At 67.7% G+C, this 12,161-nt stretch overlaps 3 protein-coding genes and 2 non-coding genes across 5 annotated transcripts in view; 4 read left to right on the top strand and 1 right to left on the bottom strand.

The window, feature by feature from the left end:
• The window catches only part of CNGA4 (cyclic nucleotide gated channel alpha 4), an 8,545-nt gene extending 8,042 nt beyond the window's left edge, over nt 1-503 (bottom strand). Inside the window, exon 1 of the mRNA XM_027669066.1 lies at nt 42-503. Within this exon, the coding sequence (XP_027524867.1) occupies nt 42-503 (462 nt within the window). The remainder of the gene's footprint in view (nt 1-41) is intronic.
• Nucleotides 504-1,719: 1,216 nt separating this feature from the next.
• FAM160A2 (family with sequence similarity 160 member A2) lies at nt 1,720-8,087 on the top strand. Its single transcript, XM_027669073.1, is given in 14 exon segments — nt 1,720-1,857; nt 1,936-2,178; nt 2,596-2,982; nt 3,587-3,745; nt 3,827-3,913; nt 4,023-4,190; nt 4,523-4,602; nt 4,813-4,939; nt 4,941-4,986; nt 5,434-6,387; nt 6,479-6,657; nt 6,877-7,039; nt 7,458-7,599; nt 7,601-8,087. Coding segments are annotated over 14 exon segments (3,012 nt in total). The 3' UTR covers nt 7,740-8,087.
• A 1,406-nt stretch (nt 8,088-9,493) lies between these two features.
• RPS11 (ribosomal protein S11) lies at nt 9,494-12,039 on the top strand. Its single transcript, XM_027669072.1, has 5 exons — nt 9,494-9,596; nt 10,318-10,449; nt 10,684-10,759; nt 11,250-11,379; nt 11,866-12,039. The coding sequence occupies exons 1-5, from the start codon at nt 9,582-9,584 to the stop codon at nt 11,987-11,989; spliced, it is 477 nt and encodes a 158-aa protein (XP_027524873.1). The 5' UTR covers nt 9,494-9,581; the 3' UTR covers nt 11,990-12,039.
• LOC113959818 lies at nt 10,882-10,966 on the top strand. Its single transcript, XR_003531922.1, has one exon. It is a non-coding gene; the product is annotated as a small nucleolar RNA SNORD35 (small nucleolar RNA).
• Nucleotides 11,658-11,747, top strand: LOC113959817. The gene has a single exon (XR_003531921.1). It is a non-coding gene; the product is annotated as a small nucleolar RNA SNORD35 (small nucleolar RNA).
• Nucleotides 12,040-12,161: the final 122 nt, after the last annotated feature.

Genomic DNA, 12,161 nt, shown 5'->3' with positions numbered 1-12,161 from the left:
CGGGCCGCCGCCCGCCCTTGGCCGTGCGGGACCTCCCGGACCGGGCCGGGCCGTGTCCGGGACGCGGGAGCCGCGGCGGGGCCGGGCCTGGGCGGGTCGCGGTGCCGCGGGGCAGGGGCCCGGTGCCGGGGAGGCCCGGAGCGGCGCGGGGTCCCGGGGGGTCCCAGCCCCGCGTCCGACGCCTGCTCTGCCCTCCCCAGGTGAGGCGCTGACGGGACCGGACCGCCGCGACCTTGACCCAGGTAGGCGGCCCGGCCCCGGGGCATGGGGAGGTCCCGGTCTTGCGTGACCCCAGGGTCTGGGAGACTCCAGGTCCCGGTATCACCGTGGCCCCGGGGTGGGACAGCCCATAGCCGCGGGTAAGCCTTCACCGTCACCGGGACCACTGGCATCCCGCGGTGACCCCCCGGGTGACCCCGCACCATATCCCCCTCCCCGGGTGCATAGGAGGGGCCGGTGCCCACAACTACACCCCCCGGCACTGGCTGCAGCCCCCTACCCATGGTGGCCCTGCTGTCCCTACCCCAGGTGCCCCTGCCCTGATGACACCCAGACACCTCCCCGTGCCCTGGTCACTGGCTGCTCCCCCGCTGCCAGACCCTCGCTGCAGCCCCGCCCGGTGACACTAGGGTGTCACCAGTGTGGTGACACGGCCCCGGTCCATGTTCTGGCCGTGTCCCCTCACAGGCAGTGGGAGCTGCTGGGTCAGGGTGGTGGGGCGTTGGTGCCAGGATGGGGCTGGTGGCAGCAGCCAGTGTCCCTGTCCCACTGGAGTGGCTCTGGCTGTGTGCAAGACAGGTCCCTGTGCCAGGATGTCCCTGGTGTGCCACGTTGTGGCCTTTGGCTCTGTGGCTGTGCTGTGTCTGTGCGGGCCTGTGGTGCGGGGCCCTGGGCTGGCACTGCCCCGGCATTCGGCAGGTCTAACTTTAGCAGCCACATGAGCCCTGGTGCGTGGGTGGGACATGGGACACCGGCTGTGCCGGTATAAATAGCTGGCTCTGCCAGTGCTGTGTCCCACTGCCCTGGCTCTGGCCACTTCCCTTTCCTGCTCCTGCGGTTTGGGGTGTCTTTAATGGTGCTTTCACTTCCCTCAGCCCCACATGGGGGCTGCGGCAGTGGCTCTTGGTGCCGCTCCTCTCCCCACGTGCTGCTGGGGGACTCCTGGTGTGTCAATGTTCCCAGGCTCCCCGGGGGCCACTCGGTGCCTGGTCCTGTGCCGGTGCCTGTGGTGGCGGTTCTGGGGCACAGGGCCCTATAAATATCCCTGGCAGCACCATCAGGCTGCACCGGCTGTGGGTGATGCTGCCCGGGGGTGGGAGCTGTCCCTCTGTCCCAGCTGTCCTGGTGGGTGCTGGGTGCTCCCCACACCCACGCTGGGCCGGTTCCCAGTTCAAAGTCCGGCGCTGGGTGTGACCAGAGCTGGGATCCAGAGTTTTCCGGCCACCGCTGCTCCAGCGCACTTGCCCTCCCTGCCCTGGCCCAGCTCCCGGCACTCCGGCTTGCCTGCCTTCCTTCCCTTCTCCCTCCCTCCCTGTTGCTGGGTGCAGAGCCAGGCTGGGGGCCCCTGACCTCCCCTCTCCCTGCAGCCACTGGCAGCAGCATGGAGAGAGGACCCCGGTGTCCTGCCCGCTCGCCCGTGCCCCCGCGGCGGTGCCAGGCCTCAGCCGGAGCGGTCGGGGCCCCCTGGCGCTGCCCGTGACCGCCGTGCCCCGCGTGCCGATGGAGAGGATGAGCTGGCTGAGCAAGCTGACACCGCGGGCGGGTGGGCAGCGAGCCCCCCGCAGTGCCAGCCTGCAGCCCCCCGTCACTGCCGACCCCGAGACCTGCCTCATGGTCTTCAAGAACCACTGGGCACAGGTGAGTGGGGCGCAGGGGCGGCAGGGACCCCCCATCTCCCAGCCCCCGGCACCCACCCCGTGTGCCCCCCTCCCGCAGGTGCTGCGGATCCTGGAGCGGCGCGGGAGCAAACCGGCCCCCGACGACCTCAGCGCCGTCCGCAACAACACCTACCAGATGCTGAACCTACTGGCCGAGGACCGGCCCCGGGGGGACGGGGACAGGTCCCAGGGGGATGGGGACATGACCTGTGGGCCCATCCTGGAGTTCGTGGCTGCTGAGAACCTGTTGGAGCAGCTCCTGTGCTGGCACCTGCAGGGAGACTTCACCGAGGAGAGGAAGGTCCATGATGGGAAGTGGAGGGGGCAGAGGGGGGGGTCTGTGGGAGTGGGGGCCCTGCGGGGGGCCAGGACAGGCTGGATTCAAGGGATGAGAGTGATGGGGTGAGGGTCAGCCAGGCCAAGGGCCGGGTGCTGCACCCGGGGAGGTTCAGGTTGGATTTAGATTGGGACTAGATGGGTTTTAAGGTCACTTCCAATCCACAGCGTCCTATCATTCTGTGATATCGGGGAAAATTCCTCCTGGAAAGGGCTGTTCAGCCCTGTCCCGGGTGGCCTAGGGCAGGGCTGGGGGATTTCACAGCTGTCTGGCTGTGACACTTGGGGATGGGGCTCAGTGGTGGGCTGGGCAGCGCCAGGGGAGCAGATGGACCCGGGAGTCTCGGTGCCTCTCCCACCCCGTCCGTGTCCCCGTTCCCAGGTGGAGCAGCTGAAGCTGTACGAGATGCTGATCAGCCAGGCCCGGCAGCCGCTGCTGCGGCACAAGGCGGTGCTGACGCCGCTGCTGCGCCTGCTCAGCGTGTGCGCCGAGCCCGCCTCGGCCCCGCTCGAGAACAGCCTGGTGCTGCTGCTCAACCAGCTCTGCGTCTCTGTGGCCCGCGAGCCGGCCATCCTGGAGCTCTTCTTCCACAGCCACACGGACCAGGGCCCCGCCAACCTCATTATCTTCTCGCTCCTCATCCCCTTCATCCACCACGAGGGCGCGCGGGGCCAGCAGGCGCGCGACGCGCTGCTGCTCATCATGGCCATGTCGGCCAGCAACCGCACCGTGGCACAGTCCATCACTGACAACTCCTACTTCTGCCCAGTACGGACTGGCCAGCGGGGCCTCCCCTGCCTGGGGCAGGGCTGGGACATGGTTGGATTGGGCCACTGGGGCTGGAGCCATGGACAGGCCTAGAGGGAGGAGCACTGCCCTGGATGGGGGCTTGGGGATGGGAGGGGTCTGCAGATGATGGGGGTCTGGAGATCTTGTGGGGCTTGGAGGTGATGGAGAGTTTGGGAGTGATGGAAGGCTTTGAGATAGAGGGCTTGGGGGTGATGGGGACCTGGAGATAGCATGGTGATGGGGGGCCTGGGAATGATGGGGTGTTCGGAGATGGCAAGGGACCTGGGGATGATGGAGGGTCTGCAAGTGATGGGCTTGGAGGTGACAGGGGGCCTGGGGATGGAGTGCTTGGGAATGATGGAGGGGCTTGGAGATGATGGAGGGCTCAGTGTTGGGCTGAGGACAAGGGGGCCGGTCCCTCGGGCCAGAGTGGGACACTGGGCCCAGCCCAGCCGCCCTGCCTGAAGCCAGGCTGGAGGGGGTCAGGTTCTTGTGGGATTGGGGTTCAGAGGAGGCTGGTCAGGTCCAGCAGCCAGAGGTGCGAGGGGCCGTGGAGCAGCTGAGTACCCAGGTGTGTCCCCAGGTGCTGGCCACGGGCCTGAGCGCCCTGTACTCCTCCCTGCCCCGCAAGATTGAGGTGCGGGGGGACGACTGGCACTTCCTGCGCCGCGAGGACTGGATCGGCGTCTCCTCCCTCGTCCTCTTCATGAACTCGCTCGAGTTCTGCAACGCTGTCATCCAGGTGGGGCCGGGGGGCTCTGAGGGGCTGTGAGGGGCTCCCAGCACTGTAGGGGGCTGCCTGACCCTCCCTGTGGCCCCACAGGTTGCCCACCCGCTGGTGCAGAAGCAGCTGGTGGATTACGTCCACAACGGGTTCCTCGTGCCTGTGATGGGGCCGGCGCTGCACAAGGTGAGGGACCCCCAGGAGCAGGCACAGAGTGTGGGTCTGCTGCCCATACCCCTGCCTGTGTGGGTGGGCAGGGCCACACAGTGCCCATCCTGTGGTGCCCGTCCCACAGACCTCTGTGGAGGAGATGATCGCCAGCACGGCATACCTGGACCTGTTCCTGCGCAGCGTCAGCGAGACGGCGCTGCTGAAAACCTTCCTGCGCTTCGTGCTGCTGCACCGGCACGACAACGCCACCATCCTGGACACGCTGGTGGGCCGCATCAACAGCAACTCCCGGGTGAGCCCTGTGGCCCCCCAACACCCCCATCCCATCCCCATCCCATCCTGGACACGCTGGTGGGCCGCATCAACAGCAACTCCTGCGTGAGCCCCCAATGGCCTCCCCACATCTCGTTCCCATCCCCAACATACTCACCCCAACTGGGACACACTGGTGGGCTGCATCAGCAACTCCCAGGTGAGCCCCTGCGGCCCCCACGGCCCCCCATCATCCCTGTCCTCGTCCTATTTCCATTCTATCCCCGACATCCCTATCCCCAGCATCCTCATCCCGTTCCCATCCCCAGCCCACCTACCCCACTGCCCCCCTGATGCCTGTGCTGTCCCCAGCTGTGCATGGTGTCCCTGAGCCTGTTCCGGACCCTGCTCAGCCTCAACTGTGAGGACGTGATGCTGCAGCTGGTGCTCAGGTAATGGGGACTGGAGGGGCTCAGGGGGGTCACCTGCTGCCACCCCATTCCAGGGGATTCTCTGGGATGGGACCCGGGGCTTTGCTCCCAGCTGCACATGTGGGTGTGGGGCAGCCACATTGTTGCCTGGCTGTGAAGGGGCTGGGGTCCAGTGGGGTGTCCCCGTCTTGGTGTCCACCCCTGCAGCCCCTCCGTGCCCCCCTGCCCCAGGTACCTGCTGCCCTGCAGCCACGTGATGCTGAGCCAGAAGCGGGCAGTGCGGGACCTGGACATCTACGGGAAGACGGCGGCCAAGTTCCTGTCGCTCATCCCACGCTGCTGCCGCCCCGAGAGCCCCCCCCCCACCCCCCGACCGGGAGGAGGAGCCCCCGTCCCGGGCCAGAGGTATGGCACTGCAGCCCCTCGCACCCCCTCCGCATCCTGGCTTGGTGCTGAACCCCCTCCCAGGCTTTACATGGCCCCTCAGGCCCTGTCTCGTCCCAGGACTGAGTCCCCTGTGCCATCCCTGTGGCCCCTCAGACCCTGTTCCCATTCCGTCCTGGCACTGGGCTCTCTTGCTGTCCCCATGGCCCCTGGACCCCCTTTCTGTCCTAGTGCTGAGTGCTCCTATGGCATCCCTACAGCCCCTGGGACCCCATCCCCATCCTAACTCAGAGCTGAGCCCATCCCCGTGGCCCCTCAGATCCCCTCCCTGTCCCGGCATTAAACCCCTTCCCACTGTTCCTGTGGCCCCTCAAACCCCACTCCCCGCTTGGTGCTGACCCCCGTGTCATGCCCACAGCCCCTCGAACCCCCTCCCCCAGCTTGGTGCTGACCCCCGTTCCCCCACAGCCCACGGCAGCCCCGGCGCAGACGCCCCCCCGGCACCGAAGCCCTCCACGCCGTCCCGCCTCTCCTTCTTCATGCGCCAGGCAAGTGCGGCCCCCCCCGAGGCGGCCGCCCCCCGCTCCCCCGGTCCCCCCGCAGGCAGCCCCCCCTGTGCCGGTCCCCGGGACGAGGTGGCGGAGCTGGACAGGAACTACCTGGAATACCTGCGGGACGCGCGGCGCAGCATAGACCGCTGCGCCTGGGCCTGCCGTGTCTGGTCGGCCCCCTACGACGGCGAGGACCCCCGCGCCCCCGGCCCCCCGCCTGACCCCGACAGCCCCCCGGCGCGGCCCCCGGGGCCCCCCACCCCGCGGACTAAGAAGCGGGGGCTGCCCGAGGAGGGGGCGCGAGAGGCGCTGGGGGGGTCCCTCGGGGGGGATGAGCCCGGCGTGGGGGGGTCTGGCCCCGACCCCCGGGACGGAGGGACGCTGGTGAACGGGGCACACACAGCAGCCGAGCCGGGGCGGCCCGAGGGGGACGTGGTGGTGAAGAAGGTCCGTCGGAGCCCCCAGGGCGAGGGGGAGGGCAGTGGAGGGGCGCCGAACGGGGCCCCTCAGGCACAGCCCCCCAGCTGGGAGCCGCTGCCGTCTGTGGACTCGCTGCTGGAGGAGCTGCTGGCCCGTGCACCTGCTGAGCCTCCCGGCACCGGCGTCTCCATCGAGGCCTTCACCGAGGAGCTGCGCGAGATCGAGGCCGAGATGCGGAACGGGGGCGTGGGGGGGCCTCTGGCCGCCCCCCCGGAGCCCCCCGAGCCGCCCCTGTCCCGCGAGGAGGAGGAGGCCTTCGCCAGCTTTGCTGCTCTGCCCGAGGGAGACGCGGGCGCTGGGCGGGCGCCGTCGCGGCCCCCGGACCCCTTGGCGCAGGTGGTGGCCAGCCCGCCGCGGGCGGTGGGGCCGCCCCCCAGCCAGCCCTTCACAGGTGGGCATGGAGGGATGGGGTGGGGGTCCCGGCTGCTGGCAGGGCCCTACCTGACCCCCTGTGCCCCCACCTGACCCCCCCGTGCCCCCAGGTCCCTTCGTGTCGGTGCTTTTCGGGAAGCTGGAGAACATGCCCCACAACTCGCTCTATGTCAACTTCCTGCTGACAGGGCTGGTGGCCCAGCTGGCCTGCTACCCCCAGCCCCTGCTCCGCTCCTTCCTGCTCAACACCAACATGGTCTTCCAGCCCAGTGTGAAGTCCTTGCTCCAGGTATGGCTCCCTGGGACCGTCTTCCCTCATGGAGTCACGGAAAAGAGTTGGAAAGACCCCCAAGACTGTTGAGTTCCCCCAGCAATGCCCAGCCCACCACTGCCCTGTGTCCCCAAGTGCCATGGCAGTATGGCTGTTATTGCGCTGTGGGGACAGGAACTCTCCCATGCCCCTGGACTCCCTCTTCCTCTGGGACACCTCTGTCCTGTGGTCCTGCAGGTGCTGGGCTCGGTGAAGAACAAGATTGAGAGCTTTGCTGCCAGCCAGGAGGATTTCCCAGCCCTTCTCTTCAAGGCCAAGAAGTACCTGATCGCCCGGGGACGGCTGGACTGGTCCGAGGGGCCTGGGGCCACCCCTGCCCTGCGGCGCCCTGACACCCTGGGTGAGGGCACGGCCTCAGGAGGGACTGGGGGTGCATGGGGGGCTGGGGGCTGTGTGAAACCAGTAGGGGCTGTGCAGGGAGTTGGGGCTGTGGGGTGGGCTGGGGGCAGGACTGGGTCCTGGGGGCTGCATGCTCTGCTGTACAAGGGGCTGGGGACTGCATTAAGGGCTGGGGGCTGCCCTGTGCATTGCCCAGGGGCTGAGGGCTGTGCACAGTATGAGGGGCTGCGGGGAGGGCTGGGGGCTGCATGATGTGTTAACAGGGGGTCTGGGGTCTGTGCCAGGACCTGGGGAGCCCTGGGGTTTCTCCATGGGGAGTGTGAGTGCGGGGGAGGTGAGCGGTCTATGCAGTGGCTGGGGGAGGTCTGGGGGTGCACCAGGGCATAGGTGCCACCCCCCGTGTGCCCCCCATCCCGCAGCCCGCAGCCGGAAGCCGTCCCTGGGGGAGCTGCTGCTGCGCCACGCCAACAGCCCGACGCGCGCGCGGCACGCGGCACAGCTGGCACTGCAGGGGCTGCGGGACGGGGGGCTGCAGCCCCTGCCTCCCCTGGCCCCCCCCGGCGCGGCACGGCGAGGCCCTGCGTGTGCGCAACGCCGTGTACTGTGCCGTCATCTTCAGCGAGTTCCTCAAGGAGCTGGCGGCCATCGCCCAGGCCCACGCCGTCACCTCCCCCTTCCTCACCGAGCCCCCCGAGGAGTGACCCCCCGGGCCCCTTTTTAACCTCGGACTTGGACCTTTTTAATTTATTGGGGCGGAGCTGGGCTGAGGCAGGGCTGCACTTCGGACACGAGTGGCCGCCCCCCGCCCTGTGCCCCGGGGGGCAGGGCAGGACCCTGGGGGTCCCCTGGGCTCGAGGGGCGGGGGGGCACGGGGCGGGCTGGCTCTGCCCCCCTCGGCCCCCCGGGGGTCCCCAGTGCCCACCCAGCTGCTCTCTATGCAACCCCCGGGGTGTGGGGCTGGAGGGGCGCGGGGGGGCCGTGCATGGGGAGGGGGCGTGTGTGTCTGTGCTGTGTAAAACCCTTCAGAATAAAGGGTCTGGTCGAGGGCATTGTCCCCTTGTCTGTGCTGTTGTCGGGGCACGGGGGGCTGGCCAGGACACTGGGGGCCCCACATACAGCCAGCTGCCCCCCATCACGCTGCTGGCCTGAGACACCCTACATCTGCCTCTCCTCAGCTCTGGGGGGCTCGGGGGGTGAACATGGGGCAGCGAGTGCTGCTAGAGCCGTGGGTGAAGCTGTGACTGTTGGGGGGTGGCCATGGGGCAGTGAGTGCTGCTAGAGCCGTGGGGTGAAGCTGTGACTGTTGGGGGGCAGCAGCAGCACGTGGAGAAGGTGCTGGTGTTGGCCCCCCAGGTGTGGGGGCTCCAGCCCACAGTTCCTGTCCAGCACCCACCTGGGACCCCTGGGACCCCTTCCCTGTTCATGGCCATTGCCCCGCAGCTTCCCCAGTGCTGCTGGGGTGGGGATGAGGATGGAGGTAAAGATGGATAGGATTAGGGATGGGGATGATGCAGGTTTATTCCAGCCTTTTTTTCCCAGGAGTATGGAAGGTCACCCACCCAGAAATGCAGAGCCTGGCTCTGGGGCTCCAGCTGCACACCAGGGCTGGGAATCAACGGGATGAAGTGATAGCAAATAATAGTGCAGGGAGATGAATCCGCTGTGGTCAGATCCCAATGGCACCTCCACTCAGGTGAGGAGCTGGCCAGGGGCTGGAATCCAGGGGTCCTGCCCCCTACCATGCCCCGTTCCAGCCCTCACATCCCTGTGGATAAGACTTTTTCCTAGTTCCCAATTGATTGTGAACAACTCCCAGTCATCCCTTTAGCTCCAGGTGAGGTTTTCAGCCCAGGTGAGGTAACTTCTGTATCAGAAACAGTGTGGCCAGCGGGACTGTGTAAGTGATTTTGTGCCCCTGTGCTGGCACTGCTGAGGGACCTCCAGGGCTGTGTCCAGGTCTGGGCCCTCATGGAAGAGAGACATGGAGGGGCTGGAGCGTGTGCAGGGAAGGGAACGGAGCTGGGAAGGGGCTGGAGCAGCAGGAGGGGCTGAGGGAGCTGGGGGGGGCTCAGCCTGGAGAAAAGGAGGCTCAGGGGGGACCTTCTGGCTCTGCAACCCCCTGACAGGAGGGGGGAGCCGGGGGGGGGTCGGGCTCTGCTGCCAGGGAACAAGGGACAGGAGGAGAGGGAACGGCCTCCAGCTGTGCCAGGGGAGGCTTAGGTGGGACAGGAGGAGGAATTTGCTGCTGGAAAGGGTGGTGAGGCCTTGTCAGGGGCTGCCCAGGGAGGTTTGGAGTGCCCAGCCCTGGAGGTGTCCGTGGCACTCGGTGCTCTGGGCTGGGTGCCGAGACCATCCCGCTCGGGGCCGTTCCCCCGCACGGACCGACCCCGTCTCCGTGTCCGGCTCCATTTCCCCGTCACGTTCCACCCGACGGGCTCCGTGACGTCACATGCCGCGTGACGTCGCTTCCGCCCCTGGCCCCGCCCCCGGGTTAACCCGCGCCGCGCGTGCTCCGCGGCCTCTTTCGGCCCGCACGCGCCAAGATGGCGGACACGCAGGTGGGCGCTGAGGGGGCTCCGCCGGGACCCCCCGGCACGGCCCGGGGACACCCCCCGGGGCCCCACACCGGCCAGCGGGGCGCGGGGGAGGCGGGCTCGGCCGGAGAGGGGCGGCGGGAGCGGCGCGCGGGGGGGGGGTTCGGCCTTCGGGTTTTGTGGCGGGACGCCGAGGGGGAGTCTCGGGGTTTGGGGCGGGGCGGGAGAGGGACCCGTGCCCCGGGGCTGGGAGTGGGAGAGGGGGGTCCCGGTGCTTGGAGTTTTGGGATGGGGGCGACGGATGCCTGGTCCTGGGGTGGCGGGGAAGGGTCCCGTGCCCCGCGGGTTTGGGAGGGGAGGGAATTTCGGTGCCCTGGGGTGGCGGGGAAGGGGGGGAGGAGATGGGCCCGTGTCCCCGGGATGGAGGGACGAAGGGGGCGGAACCTCGGTGCCCCACTGGTTTGGGGTGGGGGCAGAGGTTCCCGTGCCCCGGGGCTGAGGGAGATCTTGGTGCTCCCCGGGGTTTTATGGAGTGGGTCTTGGTGACTCGGCGTTTGGAGAAGGGGGAGGGACGGTCCCGGGGCCTTTTGTGGGCGGGGGAGGGCCTCAGTGCCCCGGGGCCAGGGCCGGTGCCGAGGGTGCCACAGCCCGGTGCCGGGGTCCCGTTCCCGGGGTCCCGTTCCCGGGGTCCCGTTCCCGGGGTCCCGTTCCCGGCCCCGCGCTGACCCCCCCCCGCCCCCTGCAGACGGAACGCGCGTACCAGAAGCAGCCGACGATCTTCCAGAACAAAAAGCGGGTGCTGCTGGGCGAAGGCGGCAAGGAGAAGCTGCCTCGCTACTACCGCAACGTGGGGCTGGGCTTCAAGACCCCCAAGGAGGTGAGGGGGCCCTGGGCAGGGCCTGTGTGACCCCCAGCTGTGCCCCCAGGAGGGCCCTGCCCAGGGTGGGCATGGCACTTGGGAAGGGGCAGTGGTGGTGCTGGTGAGAGCCAGCCTTCTCCAGGGCTATTCCCACCTCGACCACTCCATGATTCCTTGCTGCAATGAGTGTCCTCTGAGCTCTGGTGTCACCTGAGCCGTGCCCCCTCACCTGGCACCCACCTGTCCTTGCAGGCCATCGAGGGCACCTACATCGACAAGAAGTGTCCGTTCACTGGGAACGTCTCTATCCGGGGCCGCATCCTCTCAGGTGAGATGGGGCATCCCCGAGGGAATCCCAAGGGAGTCCTGGGGCAGGTAACCAGCCAGGGCCCCTGAGGTCCCTGGAGCAGGAAACCCCCCAGGTGCCTGTCCCCGCCCTGGTCCTGGAGCCGCAGATGATGCTGATCTCACGATGGTCTGCTGAGCCCACCACGGGCCTGACGACGCTGCCGCTTGGCTTCACTGATGCAGGTGACAGGACCAGGTGCTGGCAGGGACCCCCCAGGTGTGCTGTGCCTGGGGGGCAGGTGTTGCTCTAGGGCAGGAGCAGGTGGTGCAGGAAGCATTAGAGAGTGTGCTAGAAGGTTTTCAAAAAGAGCCATGATTGGGTTTGTGACAGAAATGGGGAGGGCGTGGCCTGGCAGGGAGGGAGTAGCTGCCCTGTGACCTGGCGGGACACTGAGCACCCCAGAGGGAGGTTAGGGTTTGGGATTCAGGTAAACATGGAGGAATACCTGTGCCTGTCCCCTGTGGCCCAGGTGTGGTGACCAAGATGAAGATGCAGCGCACGATCGTGATCCGCCGCGATTACCTGCACTACATCCGCAAGTACAACCGCTTCGAGAAGCGCCACAAGAACATGTCTGTGCACCTGTCCCCCTGCTTCAGGTGTGTGCAGCTGTCCCTGTGCCCCTGTCTTGCTGCTTCAGGGGTGTGCAGGTGTCCCTGTGTGCCCCTCTCCCCCTGCTCCAGGGGTGTGCGGCTGTCCCTCTGTCCCTGTCCCCATGTGTGCCAGTGTCCCTGGGCTGTGCCAGGTGTGCTGGGGTTGTCCCCACACCTGTCGACATTGACTGTGTGGTGCTGAACTCATACAAGCTGCAGTGAGGGCACACCTGGGTGGGACATAGGTGGGTTCATGGCCCAGCTCCTCACAGGAATCTGCTCCCAGGTGATGATGTCCAAACTCACGATGGTCTGCAGAGTCCCCCGGGTAAGGGGCTGCTGACAATGCCACTGGCATGTGCTGAACCATGGGGCAGGTTCTGGGCAGTACCTGTGGGAGCTCTGTGCTCCCTCCTGGGGAGAACAGCCAGGTTTGGGGTTCTGAGGGACAGGGGAGCCCCGGGAGCCCCTGACCCCCCGGTGTCCTTGCAGGGACGTGCAGATCGGGGACATCGTGACGGTGGGCGAGTGCCGCCCGCTCAGCAAGACCGTGCGCTTCAACGTGCTCAAGGTGACCAAGGCCGCGGGCACCAAGAAGCAGTTCCAGAAGTTCTGACACCTGTGGGGAGAGGTGGGGGAGGAATAAACGTTAGGAACGTGGAATTACCTGTGTGTGATCCCAAATGAGTCCTGTGGGGTGCACAGCTCCTGGGAGCTCACGGGGCTGGGGTGGGCTCAGGGGTGTGGTGCTGGGAGCCCAGGCACAGCACAGGGCAGAAAGTGCTCCA

This window comes from Corapipo altera, unplaced genomic scaffold, assembly GCF_003945725.1.
Source record: "Corapipo altera isolate COAL_440 unplaced genomic scaffold, ASM394572v1 189, whole genome shotgun sequence".
NCBI classification, from domain to species: domain Eukaryota; kingdom Metazoa; phylum Chordata; class Aves; order Passeriformes; family Pipridae; genus Corapipo; species Corapipo altera.
The sequence above is the reverse complement of the archived record's forward strand: the minus strand, read 5'-3'. Positions and strand labels throughout refer to the sequence as shown.